Source organism: Eumetopias jubatus, unplaced genomic scaffold (assembly GCF_037043125.1).
Source record: "Eumetopias jubatus isolate StellerSeaLion01/CBP00866 unplaced genomic scaffold, mEumJub1_p1.0 scaffold_13, whole genome shotgun sequence".
Lineage (NCBI taxonomy): Eukaryota > Metazoa > Chordata > Mammalia > Carnivora > Otariidae > Eumetopias > Eumetopias jubatus.
The window spans coordinates 32,352,038-32,374,752 of NW_028274819.1; the positions used below are offsets into that span (position 1 = coordinate 32,352,038).

The window sequence follows — 22,715 nt, forward strand, 5'->3', positions numbered from 1 at the left end:
GTGCTATTTTACAAATATCTTAAAGAGGTAATTAAACAGTTATTTCTATCAATGACAATCAGTTTTTCATATAGCATAAAGTTGACCTATATATTGTTATAGTACCAGAGCTCTGTTTATGCTGGAAATTTTCTAAAATATTTAGGTTATTTTCTTGTTAATCCCTCCAACAACCCCTTGTCAAAATAAAATTGTTACATTTATGATGCTTTTTGTTATATCCCACCAATCTTACAGTGACTTTTTTTTATTTTTTTAAAAAGATTTTATTTATTTATTTATTAGAGAGAGAGAGTGAGCGACAGAGTGCACAAACAGGGGGAGCAGCAGAGGCAGAGGGAGAAGCAGGCTTCCTGCTGAGCAGGGAACCTGATGCGGGGCTCAATCCCAGGACCCTGGGATCATGACCTGAGCCGAAGACAGTCGCTTAACTGACTGAGCCACCCAGTCACTTACAGTGACTTTTAAAAAATAAATGAAGTGAAAGTTATTCCTTGTTACACAGTTTACCTTATCAAAGAAAGCTTTTAACTGACATATTATTAGTTGTTAGTTTTCATTTTATTAATCAAATGTGGGATTGACCGACATGCAACCAGATATTCTTTTGTTGATGCAAGTTTAAAAACAAATTTAAAGAAAATTAAAGAAGTCACCAGCTGCTCAAACTTGGACTTATTGCTTGCATGGAATTGTTCAGCGCTATTTAACCAGATCTAGTTACCAGTTAAAATCTTAGTAGACTTGGGCGCCTGGGTGGCTCAGTTGATTGAGCGACTGCCTTCGGCTCAGGTCATGATCCTGGAGTCCCGGGATCGAGTCCCGCATCGGCTCCCTGCTCAGCGGGGAGTCTGCTTCTCCCTCTGACCCTCTTCCCTCTCGTGCTCTCTATCTCTCATTCTCTCTCTCAAATAAATAAATAAAATCTTTAAAATTAAAAAAAAAAATCTTAGACTTTTCTGCAGTTGATGGCTTCAAGTCATTGAACCTTTCCTTCTGATAAAATGATTCAAGAGGGAGATGGCCTGAGCTAGGAAAAAAAAAACAGTAAAAACTTTAGAGTTTTAATTTGTTCAACATATTATTTAGCATAATTTCCTTGTATATTATAAAGAAGCTGTAAATATCAGATTATATACCCCATAGCCTTTGTCATTTTCCCTCAATCGAGCCCCGCATCAGGCTCCCTCAGCAGGAAGCCTGCTTCTCCCTCTCCCTTTGCCTCCTGCTCTGCCTACTTGTGCTCTCTCTCCCTCTCTGTCAAATAAACAAGTAAAATCTTTTAAAAAAATTTTAAAAAAAGGAAAGATAATATCCAAGAAGAAATCATAAAAAGAAAGTACAGTTGTTCTTTATACAGAGTAATTATAAAACCTCACTTGTGACTGTATCAAGAAAATTGTGTAGAATTTAATAATCACCATGTATCACCTAAAATTATAGGCAAAGATTTTTATTACTAGTTAGTTGAATGTTTTAAATGACTAGAAAATAGTTATTAGTCAATCCCTTAGTACTCTTTACTGTTTTAAAATGATAGATTTTTTTTTTTTTTAATGGAGATCTCTAGAAATCTTTGGTACTTCCTTTTCTTCCATCCTAATCGGTAAACCCCACCAACTAAAATAAGTCTTGACTACAAAATCACAAAATTGACAAATATTTAACTCTGTCCTAAGAAATTATCTTTGAGAATAACTAAAGATAACTTATCAATTCATTTACTGGCATTAGCGTGTTGTAATATAATACAGTGAAATTGCAATGTCCATACATACTTCCTCTGAAATATTTATCAGTTTGACAGAACTGCAGTAAAGTCGATGTATTGTGGTTTATAGTCATTCCCAATAGAGTTTCATTAAGAACTCCTGACGTAAATTGGCAGTGTTTTTGCCACAGATCCTTACAAATATATCTAAAATTTTGGCTGAAGAATATTTATTTTTAAATGCATATAATTTGTTACAGTTTTATTTTAAAGGCTTCACAGTTTTTCGAGAGCTTTGTATATGACTGTTCATACTGTTACTGTAGGTCAGACCTGATCTGTGATTTAAAAATATAAGTATATATTTATAAAATCAGAATATTGCTGTGACCAATGTTCTGCTGACCCTGGAGGATACAGAATTGCAGGTTCCTTTTAGGAACCTTGCATAGATTTTTTTGAGCTTGAGGTCTTTATGCATCTGGAGGAGATTGAGTCAAATCCCCCAACTTTGATTCTCCAAATCTTCATCGCCCTTTGGAGGAAAGACACCAGAGTGGCTTTTCTAGGTTTACCACATTGCAAACTTGGTTGTTTTGGGTCCTGGCAGTGTCAGCTGACTCTTAGCCAGGCTGTAGGGGGTACCTAACCGTATGGTGTGTTTTCACTGTAACAAATTCTAAAACTAAAACCTGGCTATCTCACTTTCCCTAGGGGGCCATGGAGGCACCATATGATTATGCCACCCGCTGCTTATTTCTTCACAGTTAGCCAAAATCAAAACAACACACAGTACTGTGTTGCTTTGGGGGCCTTTTAATTGGGATTGTACAGGTTCAAATTATCATCCTTTTCCTACAAACATAATATTTTATTTCTGCTAAGTAGCTGGATTGCATAGACAAAATAGAGTATGAGCTATATAATTATGACTTACATAGAGAGACCTTATAATACCTACATTTTTTAATAATATGATCTTCCTTGGAGAAGAAAAAGAATACAGTAAAAATGAAGTTAATATCCTTTTCCAAACATTTTTGTAATTTAGTAGGAAACAGTCACTAGCCTATTTGCTGTTTGTCATTGAGTCTAATTCTATGAGTGATATATATTCTTTTGTTCATTTATTTGTTAAATAAATTTATTTCACAAAATTAGTCAGATTCTGGGGCGCCTGGGTGACTCAGTCATTAAGCGTCTGCCTTCGGCTCAGGTCATGATCCTGGGCTCCTGGGATCGAGCCCTACATCGGGCTCCCTGCTCAGCAGGAAGCCTGCTTCTCCCTCTCCCACTCCCACTGCTTGTGTTCCCGCTCTCACTGTGTCTCTCTCTGTCAAATAAATAAATAAAATATTAAAAAAAAATTAGTCAGATTCTATAATGTGTTTTATATTTGGTAGATTTCAAGAAATTCTGAACTGCTTGTTCCAGAATCGAGAAGAAATTAGGCAAGAATATCTGAAGTTGGAAATGTTACTAAAAGAAAATGAACTTAAATCATTCTATCAACAACAGTGCCACAAGCAAATTGAAATGATGTGTTCTGAAGACAAAGTAGAAAAGGTATTTATAATTAAATTTTAGACATGTAAACACATAGGGACTTCTAATTCTATAAATGTGATAGATAATGTTATTTAATTACCCATTCACTACAAACACCTGGAAATGCTGGAGGAAATGTATCAAACATTGTTTTAAATTCGTAGTTAAGTGTGCAAGACAGAAAATTAAATTCCTAAGTGTCAGAAAGAAAAAGGAAACCAAATAAAACAAAATCTCAATTGCAATTGTTGCTTCTGTGAGGGTTGATGGAACACTTAACATGAAGTTAACACCCTCACTGTTGGGTACCAAAGGTGGGACAGTGGGAGCGGTAAACCCCGGATGTAGGCAATAATTTACAACTTAGACCAATCGCAGATCTTTTTTTCCAGGAAAGAATATTTTATCACTGACATTGTTAGAATTTCCATTGCATGGTGCTTAGAAAGGCAGACCATCTTTTACTCATTTTTATTATTTCATGCAGTAGTACACTGCCCTCCCTCCCTCCACACACGCAGACCTCTCCCAGTATCCTACCCTTGATGTACACCAGTTCTTAGGTAAGGGACCCAAGGGAGACAGGGTGTTAAAAATGGCAGACCCTACATAAAACTGGGAACCTCAGAGGCCTGTACTCTTCATATTGGTAGTACGCCATGAAGAAACATCTTCCCAATCAGCATGGAAAGATAAGGAACCATGCCTAGGGTAAGAAAAAGTTTCACTTAAAGACTAACTGTTGGGGCGCCTGGGTGGCTCAGTTGGTTAAGTGTCTGACTCTTGATCTCAGCTCAGGTCTTGATCTCAGGGTCGTGAGTTCACACCTGTGTTGGGCTCCAAAAAAATTTCAAAAGGAAAAAAAAAAGATGTTAAAGACTGCCATTATAGATATTCTTTCCAAGGATTTGCGGTTTGAACTTTTATAATCCATGTGTTTTATTTAGTAAATCCTTAAAGTGAGAAATTAACATAGAAAATGGTATCAGAGCAGCAATAATCTTTGGGGAACTGGGCAGAGCAATACAGAATCAGCCCAGTGAAACAGACCCTCAGTTCAAATCACTAATGAGAACCCACTGTTCAAAATTTAAAAAGCACATGGTGAAACAGTCCACCATAATCAAGTCAGCAGATTTGGCAAATAATGACAGATTTCCCAAAATTTCAAACACTTGAGCAATCTGATAAAAACTATAAAAAAGACTAAAGATGTCAAAGAAGGAATTAATGATAAAGGAATTCAACATCAAAAGAACATACAAAAAGAAAACACACAAAAAGAAAACATACAAAAAAAATGAAATTTCCAGAAATTAAAGATTTATTCACTGAAGTTTAAAAGTTCACTTTAGGGACGCCTGGGTGGCTCAGTTGGTTAAGCGACTGCCTTTGGCTCAGGTCATGATCCTGGAGTCCCAGGATCGAGTCCCACATCGGGCTCCCTGCTCAGCAGGGAGTCTGCTTCTCCCTCTGACCCTCCCCCCCTCATGCTCATTCTATCTCATTCTCTCTCTCAAATAAATAAAATCTTAAAAAAAAGTAAATATAAAAAAATGGAAGTTCACTTTATAGGTACAATACTAGGTAGTGTTTTAAATACTTTACATGCATTAACTCAATTCTCAGAAAACCCTATGAGAGGGGCGCCTGGGTGGCTCAGTCGTTAAATGTCTCTGTTCGGCTCAGGTCATGATTCCGGGGTCCTGGGATCCAGCCCCGCATCGGGCTCTCTGCTTGGTGGGAAGCCTGCTTCTCCCTCTCCCACTCCCCCTGCCTTTGCCCCCTCTCTCGCTGTGTCTCTCTCTGTCAAATAAATAAATAAAATCTTAAAAAAAAAAAAAACCCTATGAGAAATGTAATATTATTCTCATAATTAAGATGAGGAAACCTGAGCACAGAGAAGTCATCTTGCTCAGGGTCACACAGCTCGTAGATGTCAGACCTCTGATTTGAACTCAGGCAAGTTGATTCCAGAGCCTATTATTTCTATCCTTTTTTGTGTGTTAGATAAGCTGAAGAGACTAATTCTGGGAGTTGGGAGACCTGAGGAAATCATATCAAATATAGGATAAAAAGATAGCAAATGTGAACAAGATGTTGCATGAAGGACAAACTGAAAAGTCATGCATTCTTTTTTTTTTTAAGATTTTATTTATTTATTTGATAGAGAGACAGTGAGAGAGGGAACACAAGCAGGGGGAGCAAGAGAGGGAGAAGCAGGCTTCCCACTGAGCAGGGAGCCCGAGATGCTGGGCTCAATCCAAGGATCCTGGGATCATGACTTGAGCTGAAGGCAGACGCTTAATGACTGAGCCACCCAGGCGCCCTGCATGCATTCTTCTAATAGTTATTCTGAAGGAGGTATATTAATGCAAAAGGGGAAAGGATAATATGCAAAGTTTCAGGCTTAGAATTTTCTAGGACTAATCAAATGTCAATAAGATGTAAGTTCAAGAAACAGGAGATCTGGGGCGCCTGGGTGGCTCGGTTGTTAAGCATCTGCCTTTGGCTCAGGTTCATGATCCCAGGGTCCTGGGAACGAGCCCCGCATCAGGCTCCCCGCTCCCTCTCTACTCTGGGAAGCGTGCTTCCCCCTCTCCCACTCCCTCTGCTTGTGTTCCATCTCTCGCTGTGTCTCTCTGTCAAATAAATAAAATCTAAAAAAAAAAAAAAAACAGATCTAAGCAGGATAAAAAATAATGTAAACCTGGATGTATGCAACTCCAGATCACCAAAGAGCAGAAAAGTAAACATTTTAATAATTGTTCCCCCCAGTTTTGTTGTTCATTGGTGATAAGCTTAATTTTATTTTTATTTATTTTTTGAAATTAGTTACACAGGTAGTACGTAAGATACATTTGCATATTACTTATTAAAAAGCTGTCTCTTATAAATAATTTTCTGATCCTCTTAGACCACCACCCCAAAATGTGTTTCTCCTTTACCTACCTTCCCATAAGTAATAATTATATATAAAAATTTTATTTTTTTTACATTTTTTTAATGTCTGAAAGCCATCAAATTTTAAAGTGCTTTAAAAAACTAGCATTTCAGTTTTTTCTCAGACTATGAAATTGCAGAGTATGATATGCTAAGAAATTAATCATAAAGTATTCATTAATATATCATTGATGACAGTTTATCAGTAGCTATTAAACTATACTATCAAAATTAGTAATTTACTTACTGAGTATGCATTTATTATGCCTTATCTTATTGAAAATGCCTTTTTTAAAAACCACTTTAATAAGATTTGATTGACATCAAAAATATGAGTACTTATTAAGACAAGAGTAGGATAATGGGTTTGGCTGGGTTTTTAAAAAATATTTTCTGTTTGCATCTGTATTCTGCTTAATAGCCTTTTTTCGACCTACTTGCCTTTTAGGATTTCTTACTTTTCGTCATTTCAGTCTACAAATTCCAATTCTTATAGCTATTCTTATGAGACTAGGTAAGCAATGGAGATAAAACCTCAAGTGTATTGGTTGTAATTAAATTACTGACAAACATAGGAAGACATCTATAGAGATTGAGGTGTTTTTGTTGGTGGCAGTTTTTGTTTTGTTTTTTACATGCTAAAGTATCAAACTATAGTTTTACTAAATTGCCTGCTAGGGCAAGGAATTTTATATCTGTCTTGGATCCTGTCCAAAAGTGGTTTATTATCAGAAGCGCTAAAAGAATCTCATAACATTGACTCAGACATAAATGGTTCTACAGGATAGACTCTGAGATTAGAATTAAAGTGAAGCTCTTGGGTGATTTTTATGGCCATATAAAGGTAATCTGCAAAATATTTTTAGCCAAATAATGAGTTTACTATGTTAGCGGTCCTTTTGCACAAAGCAGTAGTAACACCTAAATTTTAGAATTATTTGTCTGTTCTCACTCAAGAAGTTTTGTGATGTTCCAGGGATTTTGTTAATAAAATATATAAAGCTCTTTTGAAACCTTAATGGGAAGCATTTGCTTTAATGTCAGGGTTTAACATGCATATTTTAGCATTTATCCCCAGACACTTATTTGCTATTTATTTCAGAACAGTGATTCAGTAGGAATACCCTGATGGAAAATGTCCCCCTAGAGAACCATCATAAAGGATCCACTTGATGGACTTTTTTTTTTTTAAAGATTCTGTTTATTTTGAGAGAGAGAGTGTGTGCACGTGAAGGAGGGAGGGGCAGAGGGAGAAAGAGAATCTCAAGCAGACTCCACACTGAGCGCAGAGCAAGACTGTGAGATCACAACCTGAGCCGAAATCAAGAGTTGGACACTTAACCAGCTGAGCCAACCAGGTACCCATTGATGGACATTTAGAAGTAAAAACTCAAAAACATACTTTTGGAGGTTTTCAGTTAAAAACTTTTGGTATTAAATATTAGCTGCCATGAGAGCCTTAGAGCATTTCCTGCCCTGGTTTCTAAGAGTTCCTACAACATTTATAAATGTTAAAGCAAAGTAAAGATAATTTGATTTAACTGTCTTCCTTCAGGCAGGTACAATACTTTTATGTTCATTTTCAGATGAGGTGACTAAAGATCCACTGAGATTAACTTGCCTAAGTTTCCACACCTCCTGAATAGCAGAAGAAAGTCAAGAGGCTACATATCCTACCTTCTGTTATAGTAGTGGGTCTAAACTTCAGGTCTCAGGACCCCTTACTCTTTAAAAAAAAATATTTAGGACCTAAAAGAGCTTTTATTCATATGAATTCCATCTACCAATATTCCTATATGAAATACTCAAACTGAAACTTATAAAAATATATTTATGTATTAATTAATTTTAAAACCAGTAGCTCATTGCATAACATAAGTAACACTTTAATGAAAAATAATTATGTTTTCTAAAGCAAACAAGACGAGGTAGTGAGAAGAGTTATATTGTTTCACATTTTAGCAAATTTCTCTAATGCCTGGCTTTTCCCCAAAATTTTAATACATGTTTTATAAAATATAGTAAGGAAGAAGGACTTAGCTTTTAAAGAGGTCTTTGACCAAGTTCAAGGTAGTCCCTGCTCTTTTTTTCTTTCATATAGTTCCCTACTTCCAAAACCAGCTACAGGTGCTTTTTTCTAATTTGGGGGTCTATTATTTCAAGTCCAGCCATCATATCTGATGATTTTTTAGTTCAGTATCTGTTTTCAAATAACCCAAAGAGATCAAGCTGTTCAGCTCACAGTTCCCGTGATAGTGTGCAAGACCGTTGGGATAAGAAATCAAAAGGCCAGATTCATGCCTACATAAAATACCAAAAATATTCAGAATACCCATTATGGATCCTGAGCCAACCATCAGGTAAGATCAGATATTTATGAGCACTCTGATATAAGCTCTATTTTCTAACACTTGCACCGGCCTATCTACAGGCATTGTAGGCAAAATCAGAGCAGAGTTATTTCTTCCCATCTTCAGGTTGGAGGAGAGGAAAGAGTAGGACGTGCATCTGCTTTGATCTGAGTAAAGAAATCATGGCAATTATCAGACCTTGTATGAACTTTTCAAATGCGGCATTTAAAGGAATGTATTTTAGTGTGCGCACGCACATACACAAAGCTACAGTCTTCAGTTTGGCTGTTGTAATTCTTAAAGCCATAAACTCGCAACATGTAATTTTATAAAAATGACTCACAGCTCAATTTCCTATTTTCCTGCAAGCAGGAGTATTATGGAGATTTCAAAGGGGAAATAGCTTTAAGTACAAAAGTATAGCCTAACGTAATAGACTACAGTTGCACCCTTATGAGAAAATTTATTACTTTACTAATATCACATACATCAAATATCACAAAAATTAAGCTATTAAATGCATTGTTTTTCAGGCTACTTGCAAACGAGATCATAGACTTGCAATGTTGAAAACTCGTCGCTGCTACCTAGAGAAGAAAAGAGAGGAGGAATTAAAGCAATTTGATGAGAATACTAATTGGCTCCATCGTGTAAGGACTGAAATGGAACTCTTAGGTCAAAATGGTCATATTCCAAAGGTAGGAATTGTTTATGTATTCAGATTCATTTGTGAGAACTGAGCTCTTTAAACCCATTGTCTTTGTCATTGGGTATATATCTCTCATAAGACAACTATTGTTCCATCTCTTTGAGATTTAGTTGTCTTATTTTACCATTTACCTTTACTCATTTTACCTTCTCCTCTGTAATTACCCAATAAATTTGCCTTTTCTGTACTTTCTGAAGAGTAAAGTTCTTTTAAGTAAAGTTATTCTTCAGCGATTACATCCTTTGATGAGATATCTCTTAAGTTAGAATAAAGTAATCAAACTGTACTTGAGGATTCATCATTTAGGTAATTTCAGTTTGTTTTAATACTCGAGGTTTTGTGGAAAAATAGTTTTAAACCTGGTCACCCTTACTTGTATCATAGCTAACAAAAGCTGATTTGAAAGTTGTGTGTGTGTGTGCATATATGTACTAAACTGAAGATATTCCATCTAGAATGGCAAAAGATTATAAAGAGTAGTGATGGGTAATGGTGGTTAATGGCTGAATCAGATAAGAATTGTGTTTATCCACATGGTTACAGAAATATGACTTTATTTATTGCCTTTACCAGTCAGGACTATATTTTGCTCCCTTAACAATAAGTCTTGAGAATATGAAGTTTATTCCTAATATAGCACCTCCAAAATGTCATCAGTGTCATTGTTACACTTGTCATTTCATAGTTGCCATATCATTATTCCATCTTTAGTCTCAAGTTCACACTTAGGCCAGAAGAGGAAGAGAGAAAGAAAGTGGGGAAGTCTTGGGAGAGTAAAAGCTTTTCCAGAAATTCCTAGCAGACGTATCTTATTGACTAGAATTGTCACATGGCTATCCCTAGCCATGGAATATGGAATATGGAAATATGAATAGGAATATGGAAAGGTGAATGTTTTTGCTGGATACATTATCACCCTGAACAATTAGAGTTTTCTTAATAAGAAAGGAGGGGAAAATGAATATGGCATAAGCAATAAGTAGACACCTGCTACAAAGTAACTAATTTTGATCCAAATACCAGTTACTTTTTAAAAGAATAACTTCATTGCACTCTTTTTTTTAAAAGGAGGAGTGTCTGAGTCTTTATTTTGATGATGCTTTTCTGAATTTCAATATTGTGTATTAGCTAATTGGTATCTAGTCCTCTGGAAGTTTCAAATTTCAAAAAAGCACTAGACTGATTGTCAATACAGGTAAAATAAGTATAATATATTCAGTAGCAAATGAATGCAGGTTGTAATGGTTAATATTTAAAGATAACAATTTTTTTGTTGTAATTGAAAAGTTATTATCCAGTGCATCATGACTAGGGGAATGCATTCTCTGGCTGGCTAGCAGTCGCTATAAATGGCCATCCTTTTAGTGTTAAAGCTCAGACTAGGGAGGGAGAAGACTAGCAGGAGCAGTCAATGATGACGGTCAAGGTAGCGAAAGGAGTGATGAGCAGCAAGCAGCAGATACCCTGTTTCCTAAGAAGAAAACCAAAGACAAATGAAGATTGAATAATTCTTTAGTGTAGAGATTTATTGAGGGTGAGCCAACAACTTAATCTACACCTTAGTAATTCTAGAAGTCTTCAAAATAGCTTTCTGAAAGCATCACAGTCAGTCAGTAGATTACATATTAAATATAGTACAAAGTGTAATTTAATAATATTTTATAGTAAAATTTAACTGATAAAGCACTTTAGAATATTCCCTACAGAGAGAATGTAAATATTGGGAAAAAAATAGACTTTGGAGTTGGAGTGATTAGTCATTCTGTTATTTAATATTTGTGTTGAATACCAACTCTAACTGTATGACTTTGGACAAGTTGTTTAACTTTGTTTTCCTCTTAATTTCTTATCTTCAAAATATATTTAAATGAAATGCTATATGCAAAGGCCTCGCACCACATAACACATAATAGATGGTCGAAAAATAATAGTTTAATAATATTCTAAACATCTGTAACGTGGATGTCAATAGCCAAAGAAAGGTGTATACAAAAGGAATGCAAGAGTTAGCTGCATTACAAAATACATTTTCTCTTTTTCCTCCAGAACAGTGATTCTGACCATTTTGGGTCATTGATGCCTTTGAGAATCTGATCAAAAAGCTAGGAGACGGGAGGTTGGGGGTCACATTTATATAATTTTGCTCTTTTTTAAAGTCATTTTTCCATTTGTACATTAAGAATACTCTGGAAGAAAGCTAAAGAACACTTTTCTTAAAATACTGTATTCATGTTAAGATGACAGAACAGACATATTTACATAACTTAAAGGTAGTAAGGAAAAAAGACGATTAATCAATGAACTGTACTAGAGATTATCTAGGTTTAAAGCTGTAAAGGCTCGTCCTAGAATGAAACAACTGCCATCAGAGCACCTATCAGAATACCCAAGCCACCTTCTGAGTGAAAAGTTTTCGGAGAAAACAGCTGATAGTTCTGGTCATGTACGTGTTTCTCATTCACTGCACAAGAGCCTATTCTCTTGGAAAGGCAACAGGTGTTGAATGTTTATAGTAGTTTTTGGTTTAGTTTCACTTATATATGTTTTACTTATTTGTTAGAGATGACATATATCTAAAGCAGTCTCTTTTTTTTTTAAAGATTTTATTAATTTATTTGACACAGAGAGAGAGTCAGTCAGAGAGGGAACACAAGCAGGGGGAGTGGGAGAGGGAGAAGCAGGCTACTGGCTGAGCAGGGAGCCCGATGCAGGTCTCGATCCCAGGACCCTGGGATCATGACCTGAGCCGAAGGCAGACGCTTAACGACTGTGCCACCCAGGCACCCCTAAAGCAGTCTCGTTTTTAAGACTATCGTTGTCAAAATGACAAGTATTTTGGTTAGAGTTAAATTTTTTTACCTTATTTATTTATTTATTTATTATTTTATTTTATTATTTTTTAATTTAATTTTATAATGTTATGTTAGTCACCATATAGTACATCATTAGTTTTTGATGTAGTGTTCCATGATTCATTGTTTGCATGTAACACCCAGTGCTCCATGCAATTCGTGCCCTCCTTAATACCCGTCACCAGGCTAACCCATCCCCCCCACGCTCCTCCCCTCTAGAACCCTCAGTTTGTTTCCCGGAGTCCATAGTCTCTCATGGTTCATCTCTCCCTCCGATTCCCCCTCCCTTCATTTTTCCCTTCCTTCTCCTAATGTCCTCTGTGCTATTCCTTACGTTCCACAAATAAGTGAAACCATATGATAATTGACTTTCTCTGCTTGACTTATGTCACTTAGCATAATCTCCTCCAGCCCCATCCATGTCGATGTAAAAGTTGGGTATCATCCTTTCTGATGGCTGAGTAATATTCCATTGTATATATGGACCACATCTTCTTTATCCATTCGTCTGTTGAAGGGCATCTCGGCTCTTTCCACAGCATGGTACTGGCACAAAAACAGACATATAGACCAATGGACAGAATAGAGAGCCCAGATATGGACCCTCAACTCTATGGTCAAATAATCTTTGACAAAACAGGAAAAAATATGCAATGGAAAAAAGACAGTCTCTTCAATAAATGGTGCTGGGAAAATTGGGCAGCTAAATACAGCAGAATGAAACTCTACCATTCTCTAATACCATACACAAAGATAAACTCAAAATGGATGAAAGACCTCAATGTGAGATAGGAATCCATCAAAATCCTAGAGGAGAACATAGGCAGTAACTTACTATTTTTATCTTGGTTTAAAGTAACTAGTAAGAGTCTTTAGTTTTTTTTTTTAAGATTTTTATTTATTTATTTGAGAGAGAGAGAGAGAATGAGAGAGAGAGAGAGAGCATTAGAGGGGGTAGGGTCAGAGGGAGAAGCAGACTCCCTGCTGAGCAGGGAGCCCGATATGGGACTCGATCCTGGGACTCCAGGATCATGACCTGAGCTGAAGGCAGTCACTTAACCAACTGAGCCACCCAGGTGCCCAAGAGTCTTTAGTTTTCTTTATTTATTTCTTTACTTAGTTCTCCTTATTACTATTACCTTTGCCATGATAGAGCAAAATCTTTCTCATGATGGGTCTAAAAAATTCTTTGCATTTGGTGAAATATAACAAACTAACATTTTAACCATTTTTAGGTATATAGTTCAAGTGGCATTAGTACATTATCTTAAAACTTTAGTACATGTATTTCTAGTTTAAAATGTTATTACTACAGTATTTTTACTTCTCACTAGCTTTACTTAGAATATACTTATATTTGTATAATCAAAATTCTAATTTATAACCCAATCCCAATTACAGAAATACTTATTTAGCATTAAAGAGGCAAAAAATAATAATCAATTGTAGAAATTTACTACTTTGCCTTTGCATTCCCATATTTACCATAAGCTCCCAATTTAAAAAGTGTTATAGTATTCTTTTTAGTATTAGTATTATAATTGGTAATTTGTTTTTGCCTCTTTGTCTACTTAGTAGCATTTATAAAGTTTGGGTTTATAAACTAATATTGTTTGGGTTATTTTCAATAAATTTACATTTTTTTCAATGTGGTCAGATTTAATTTTTCTAGCCATCTGTCTTCTATAACTCCCTTAAGGAAAACTTTTTCACACCTGACTGACTGTGAACCTAGAACTTATTTTTAAGTCATTTTTTTAATGAATTTCATCACAAATAATTTGAAAAAACAATAAAATTAAAACTGCTTCCATTCCTACCACCCTAATTTCACTTTCAATTCTTTTTTCCATGGATATTTTCACAGCTGATATAAGCAAACAGAGGCATAACTTTGCAAAAGGACTTACCTACAGTCATATAACTCTGGACACAAACCCAGTACTGTCACTTTCAAATTGGTGCTCTTTTCTCTATACCTTTTCTGCATTATCTACCCCTTAACCTCTCAAATCTATTCACTTCTTTCTGTCTCCCACTGCCACTACCCTTATTCAGACTCCTGCCCCCCATTATTGGACTAGTACATTTGGTCTTTTTGCTTCCATTCAAATTCCACTATAATGAAAATGAGCTTTCTAAAAAGTAACTCTGAGCATATCACTCTTCAGTGCCTTCTCCTTAATATAAACTCTGTTATGATTTCCCAGGTCTGAGTACCTCTCAAGTTTTATATATAATCTCTCATTATATTTTCACTTTAGCCATTACTAACCTACATGTAGTTCTCTGAATAGACCATGTTCTTCCAATCAGATTCCATAATTAGTGTATCAAGACAAGAAAAGACTCAGATTGTAAACTTGGATTTCCAAAGATGACAAGCTAGTCAAGGCCTATTGTTGACTAATATAATTATACAATCAAGGCTTGTCTTTTTAAGAGACAAGTAATTCAAGAAGATAAAAGAATAAAATTATCAGGGGAAATATTTAAAGAAGGGATTTTTTTTTTAAGAAAAAAGATGGAATATTTGGCAAATATGTTCAGACCATTAGGATCATTGAATTTTATAACTGGAAAAGACTAAAGAGATAATCTAGTAAAGCTCTTAAATTTTAGTCAAGTAAACTGATCTCTATCAAGACTGATTTTAGCTTAAGGTAGCATTTGTGTCCTGGCTGAGAGCATTTCTAAGACCACCTGACTCAGGCCAGTGCTCTAATCATACCATCCTGACTCCCTAAAGGGTGAAATATAATCATAAATCATGTGAAGAAACAACCCCCAACTTCACTATATCTCAGATTCATCGAATGACATTGTTCCCAGTCATAGTACCTACCACTGGCATAGAAAGTATTGAAAAAAAGAAGAAGAAAAAACTATTTTAAGCTTTTAGAGAATCATTGGCCAACTGCAGTTTGGGAAGGAGTATTGAAAAGCTAAAATGGAATTGTCCCCAAGAGGAAGTTTCTTGGCATAGCTCTCTCCTGCTTATGGGATTGCTGCCTCAGCCCCTCAAATGTCCAAAAGATTTCATTTCCTTTTATCATATTGACCAAAATTTTCCCAGTTAAGGGTTCTGAGAATGCTATTGGATTATCCCTTTCACACTTTAGTATAACCGCTTAGCTGACATTTTCCTACTTAAGGTTTAGTAGGTTAAAAGAAAGATAAATAATTTTAGGGGGTAGATTAGAGAACACTTGCAGCTAACCACATGAGGTTTAGGAAAATGGGAACCTACAAAAGACTTTTCACACTTTTGCTCTAGGATGAAGCTTATACCAGATTGGGTGAAGGCAAGAAATTTTTATTACATGCAACTCTAGACACTGAATATAGGGGCTATAACACTGAAACAGTTTGACACACCCCCTGTCCTGGTTGTGAACCTTACATTCTAAGTACAGACAGAGAAACTATAAACAGATAAATTAAATTGTTACTGATCGATGCTATGGCAGAGACTATTGGGGGTGGAGAGTATCCATCTTTAAATATAATGCTCAGGGAAAGCCCTGAAGAAGTGGCATTTAAGCAAAAACTGGTCATATTCATATTTTCACAACATTATCAAGAAGTTGGATAGACCCAAGAAACTGTCATCATAATAAAATTTGTTCTGAGTTCCTAATATTTAGTTTCTGAGAAACTTAAAACTTATCTTGCTCTGAGCGCCTCAGTGACTCAGTTGGTTAAGTGACCCCCTTCGGCTCAGGTCATGATCCTGGAGTCCCGGGATCAAGCCCCGCATCAGGCTCCCAGCTCAGCAGGAAGTCTGCTTCTCCCTCTGACCCTCCCCCCTCTCATGTGTGCTCTCTCTCTCTCTCTCTCTCTCTCATTCTCGCTCTCTCAAATAAATAAAATATTTAAAAGAAAAAAAAACTTAACTTGCTCGTAAGTTATAGACCACTTATACCAGGATGTTTATTTTTCAAATCATTCTTAAATATTATTTCGTATATAAAAAATTAAAACTATTAGCACCAATATAAAATAAGTTTTATTGAAATTTATTTCATTTTAACATTCTTAATGGAATCTGAAGTATAGTTTGCATTGTTTTCCCCAGGAACTCAATAAAGATCTTCATTGTCACCATTTGCACCTCCAGAATAAAGATTTGAAAGCACAAATTAAACATATGATGGATCTAGCTTGTCTTCAAGAACAACAACACAGGCAAACTGAGGCGTAAGTGCATGGATTTATCTATTCTATAAATTTTAGCACTATAGACCTAAGGAACCTGAAACATAGTTGTTTTCCACTGCCAGAAAATTGAGTTTTACTTGATATAGGATACATTATTTTTAAGTGTTTGCCAGCATCAGAAAGTATGCAGAATTAGAAAACTTTGAGAATATAAAATATGTAGTTCTCCTCCAACTAATATTTTTAGTGCTTTATAGTTTTGAAAACATTTTTCTATAAAAATTTATTATTAGAAGCAAATACTATTAATACCAGCTGAATTTTTAAGTGGGCAGTTTTTAAAGTATTTGTAATTCCAGAATGATTTTTTGTCATTGAAATGAAGTTACTTAAAGTGTATATTTTTTAACCTCAACTGTCCCAATTTTTATGTGATGCTATAGTAGCTCTTTCATGCTCTACTAACTCAGTAGTAACATCTTTTGAAACATAATAGTAAAATATAACAATCTTTATTTTTGTTACCTTGGATGTGTCAGTCAACTCTTTAGGTGTTGCTTTCATGCTCTGTAAAAATGAAAAATTTATTTCTCTAAGGGTTTTCTGCTAGTATAAAATTCTCCTGCAGTTCTGGTATTCTCAAATAACTAGAAATTAATTTTCCATACTTCTGATGTAAAGGAAATCACATTAGGATAGTTATTTTAAAAAGAGTGAAAAGGAAAGGAAAAACTTTAGGGAGATATTCTTCTGTGGTTAGAAGCTCAACCTAATCTCCTTATACTTTCTATATCTCTTCCTAGAGCAGACCATGAATATTCATTTACTAGCACTCAAACCACTGGCAAGAGTTAAAGTATCAAAGAAACCCATTAATTTATTCACCCATACTCTGTTTACTATATCAGACAAATAGATGGATACATTTAAGGTAAATTTTAGTTTTAAATGGGCAAAAAGATTCTGACTAATTCTTACTGATTTAGCAAATTGCTGAACCAAAACATTATAAACAGAGACAATACAGCATAGTAGAAAGAGTATGAGTTTTGGTGTTGGCCTTGAATTCTATTTTATATTAACAGTATGACCTTGCATAAATTATTTAACCTCACTAAGCCTTAGTTTTCTTAAATGTTAAAATAGATTATAATACTTTCTTTAAAAGATTTTGAAAGAATTAAATGACATAAAAAAAATAATGAAGGTGATGAACTATCAGAGCCTGACCCTGTGTAGCAGAGGCAAAAAGTGATATAATATACCTTTAAAGTGCTGAAAGAAAATGATTTCTAACCAAGAAAACTCTACCCAGTACACTTATTCAGAATTGAGGGGAAGAGATGAAGAATTTTCCAGACAAGCAAAAGCTAAAGGAGCTCATAAAACTAACCTTACAAGAAATGTTGAAGAGACGTCTTTAAGCTGAAAAGAAAGGGTGCTAATTAGTAATAAGAAAACATGAAGGTATAAATCTCACTGGTAAAAGTGAATATATGATAAAGGTAGAAGATGAATTACTTGTAAAGCCAATATGAAATTTAAAAGAAAAAGTAGTAAAAATAATTACAATAATTAATGGATATGCAAGATAAAAAGATGTAAAATGTGTCATCAAAAACATAAAATATGGATTCACTTCTATGTAGATTCTAATAAACAAGACAAAAAGTCCTAGCCAAAGCAATTAGACATGAAAAAGAAAGGAAAGGCATCCAGGATTGGAAACAAGAACTAGAACTTACTATTTGCAGATGACATGACAATATATATGGAAAACCCTAAAGACCACCAAAAACTATTAGAACTAATCAATGAATTCAGTAAAGTCACAGGATATAAAATCAATATATAGAAATCTCTTGCATTTCTATATACTGATAACAACTATCAGAAAAATTAAGAAAATAATCCCATTGACCGTTGCATCAAAAATAATAAAATATCTAGGAATAAATTTAAGCAAGGAAGTGAAAGACCTCTACACTGAAAACTATAAGACATTGATGAAAGAAATTGAAGAAGACACAAATAAGTGGAAAGATATTCTATGCTCATGGATTAGAAGAATTAATGTTGGCCAAATGTCCATATGGTCCAAAGCAATCTACGGATTTAATAGAGTATCAATCAAAATTCCAATGGCATTTTTCACAAAAATAGAACAAAAATTCTAAAACTTGTATAGCACTGCAGAAGACACCAAATAACCAAAGCAATCTCAAGAAAGAAGAACAAAGTTGGGGATATCACAATTCCTGACTGATTTATTTCCTTCAAATATATTGTATTTGATATATTCCTTCAAATATATTCCTTCAAATATTGTAATATATTACAAAGCTATAGCAATCAAAACAGTAAGGTATTGTCTTAAACATGAGCACATAGTACACTGTATATTGACTGACTAGAATTTAAATAAAAACTTTTAAAAAAAGAAACTGCACTGTTATTAAAAAAAAAAAAAAAAAGGCACATAGATTAATAGAACAGAGCAGAGAGCCCAGAAATAAACCCACACATATATGGTCAATTAATTTATGACAGAGGAGCAAAGAATATACAATGGGGAAAGGACAGTCTCTTCAATAAATGATATTGGGAAAACTGGACAACTACATGCAAAGGAATGAAACTGGACCAATTCTTACGCCATACATAAAACTTAACTCAAACTGAATTAAAGACTTGAATGTAAGACCTGAAACCATAAAACTCCTAGAAGAAAACATAGGCGATAAGCTCTTTGACATCAGACATGGAGATATTTTGGATTTAACACCAAAAGCAAATGAAACAAAAGCAAACATAAGTGAAATTAACATCAAACTAAAAAGCTTCTGCACAGCAAAGGAAACCAGCAACAAAGTGAAAAGGCAACCTTCCAAATGACACAAAATATTTGCAAATCATCTCTGCTAAGGGGTTAATATCCAAAATACATAAAGAACATACAACTCAATAGCAAAAAAAAGAAACAATCTGATTAGGAATGGGCAGAAGATCTAAACAGACATTTTTCCAAAGAACATATACAGATAGCCAACAGGTACATGACAAGGTACTTAACATCACTAATCAGGATAATGCAAATCAAAACAATGAGATATCATTTTGTACCTATGAAGTATGAAGAAAAGTAGAGTAAGCCTTGGGAAGATCCAGACTTCTAGAAAGACAGAAAAGTTCTTTGTTAAAACTTTTTTGTTATCTCTTCTCTGCACAGCACCTGATTAGTATAGGTGCTCAATAAATAATCTTTTTTTTTAAATTGACTTTATGCTTGGGGCGCCTGGGTGGCTCAGTTGTTAAGCGTCTGCCTTTGGCTCAGGTCATGATCACAGGGTCCTGGGATCCAGCCCTGCGTCGGGTTCCCTGCTCAGCAGGAAGCCTGCTTCTCCCTCTCCCACTCCCCCTGCTTGTGTTCCCTCTCTCACTGGCTATTTCTCTCTCTGTCAAATAAATAAAAATAAAGTCTTAAAAAATAAATAAAATAAATTGACCTTATGCTTAATAACTTTTCCCTATAGTTGTTGCCTCCTTGGCTTAAATGGAGTACTCCCCACCCTCAGCAAAAAGTCACAGACTATTTATTTGTACTACTATCTAAATATTTAAGACTGGGATAATAAAGCAATTATTTCCTTGCTTGAGAAAATTAATGCCTATCCTTTTCCCACTGCCCTACCCATACTTGAAATGATTCTATTTTCCTGGATGTTATGAGTCAACTGAAACAACCAAGACTGAAGCATTTCAAGGTCACTCAAGTTGTTTGACATCTTCCTTGATATAAAAGTTAGGAACCATTGATTAAGTGTATAAATTTATAACTGTTTAGCTGTGGCATTTCTTCAGTGAACATTTACATGGAGGTCTAATACATAAAAAGATACCTTCAGTACTGCTCTGATTGATAGTAATAGAGAAGATTTTGAATCAGAGCCAAAAACCCAGTGCCCCCATCGATTCCCTTTACCCACCATCCTTGTCCACAGCTCTGCCATTTGGAACCCCTTTGAAGGCTTTGAAAACCATTGCTTTAGCTCATGAAGAGCTAAGCTGAAGGAAAGTTAAGTATGATTCCTTTGAAATGTTACATACCTAAAATGAATCTCATCATTGAAGAGTATATTTTTTCATTTTAATCCTATGGTACTTAGTATCAGTAACAACAGTATTTTTGTTTTATAAATCACATTACGCTTTGCAAAAACCTTCTATATGTATTTAACTCAGTTCCCACAGTAGTCTCCTGGTGTAAGTAGTGACTGTCTAGTTGTACCCCAAGTTATAGAGGAGAAACCTCAGTTTGTGTTATTATCCAAGATCAGATGGAGGCAAGTGAAGACTAGCTGAGACTACGACCTGATGCTTATAATTCCTATCCAGGATTCTTTCACTCTATACTTAATGTAGTGAGAATATGTTGAGGCATTCTAAAGGAAAACATGTACAGGGTGTCTTTCTGATGATCTGCTAATACTTTGGTTGTTATGTAGAACTATAATAATATATTTAAAATTTAATATTTATCTCTCTTGTCACCTTCTTTATATAGAGTATTGAATGCTTTACTTCCAGCCCTAAGAAAACAATATTGTGCATTAAAAGAAGCTGGCCTTTCAAATGCTGCTTTTGAGTCTGACTTCAAAGAAATTGAACATTTGGTAGAGAGGAAAAAAGTGGTGGTTTGGGCTGACCAAACTACTGAACATACTATAAAGCAACATAACCTACCAGAGGTTTCTGTTCTTATGACCTTTCCACAACTTGGACCACCAGTTCATTCCGCTCCTTGTTGTAAGTACAGCTTTTCTTGTATTAAGTAAATTATAAGTTATTTCTAGAGTCACATCTTTATGTCTCAATCTACAGAACAGTTACTTTTTTTAATAGGTTTGGCTGTTTTGTGAGAATTAATGGGAAAATTAGCTTTAGAATAATTTCATTAATCAGTATCTTTCAAAGGTTTAAGAGCAAGTATGCTTGATATTCTAAATAACTCTAGCAATAAAACCTTTAAGTTATCTTACCCATTTTTGACAGAATAATTTTACCTCCATCCTTCTTTAAAATTTAACCTCAATTAAGGATTAAAGATTATAATTAAGAATACTATATTCTGTAATACATAATAATCATCTCTTCTTAAAAATCAACTAACAGTGTAGAATAAACTATATTTTGTTGCCATATCATTTGTTATCTCTCCTGTCATAAAAGTGTGCTTGGGACGTTTAAATTGCAAAACTAACATACGATGTTGGTTAAAATAAATTCAGACAATATAGAATTACATATAGAAGTAGAATGCCTTCTTCAACTTTCCACAGAACCCAAATCTTGTGTCCTGTCTCAGAAATAAATAAATTTAGCAGTTTGGTTATCTTTGCAGTGTGTGTGTGTGTGTGTGTATGTGTGTGTGTGTGTGTGTGTAATATTTGTATTACACAATCTCACTCTAGCTTTTTATTATGTTTCATGTAAATGCTAGCACGTTATATATATTGATGTACAACTATTTTTATTTGTTATTAGTTTATTTATTTAGTTTATTGTTAGGGTACATACATGAAGACTCTACCTTATTTTTTTAACATTTGTGAGAATCCAGACAACAGATGTACCATACTTTATTTAACCATTGTTCCATTGGTGAACAGAGCATAAGAAAGCATGCTTGTATATTCACATTTGTACATGTATACCCAATTCCTAGAGACTGATTTGTTGGAATACAGGACAAAAAAAAGTTTTAAAAATTAATCTGTCAAAGTCCAAAATTTTCTTTATGCCAAATGTGTATGAGATACCTCTCTCATCTTTACCTTAACCCAAAATAATAGCAGCAACACTGAACTAGTGTATATTCTTTTTAAATTTGCAGCCCTCATATTACTGGTGACATTATTTCATCTTCTCTGAGGTATCCTCTTTACTCATTTGACTTGGAGTTTGTTTGTTGTGCTGTAGATTTTTACTTCTGGTTAAAACTGCCTCCTGCTCTACTCCTTCACCTCCAGACTTTTCTGTCTATTTAGAAGTCTGAATCTTCCCAAGGTTTACTCTACTTTTGTTTCCAATGCTGATATGAGGAGGTCTCCATTTTGTTTAGAGAGTTTTAATTTACCATACAACATCACAATCTACTGATCAGTTAAACTGATTGTCATTAGTAATTACCTCATAGTCTATTCCCATTCTTTTTTTCTGAGTTTACAGATTTGAGAAAAGCATTTCTCATAATAGATTTTTTTTTAAGATTTTTATTAATTTATTTGACAGAGAAAGGGAGACAAAGAACACAAGCAGAGGGAGTGGGAGAGGGAGAAGCAGGCTTCACATGGAGCAGGGAGCCCGATGCAGGGCTCAGTCCCAGGACCTTGGGATTGTGACCTGAGCTGAAGGTAGATGTTTAACAACTGAGCCACCCA

At 34.8% G+C, this 22,715-nt stretch overlaps 1 protein-coding gene across 1 annotated transcript in view; it reads left to right on the top strand.

Annotated features, from left to right (window-relative positions):
- KIF18A (kinesin family member 18A) overlaps positions 1-22,715 on the top strand; it is a 79,883-nt gene that overhangs the window by 22,002 nt on the left and 35,166 nt on the right. Inside the window, exons 10-13 of the mRNA XM_028117706.2 lie at positions 3,115-3,277; positions 9,087-9,251; positions 16,193-16,314; positions 20,840-21,081. Coding sequence (XP_027973507.1) covers positions 3,115-3,277; positions 9,087-9,251; positions 16,193-16,314; positions 20,840-21,081 — 692 coding nt within the window. The remainder of the gene's footprint in view (positions 1-3,114; positions 3,278-9,086; positions 9,252-16,192; positions 16,315-20,839; positions 21,082-22,715) is intronic.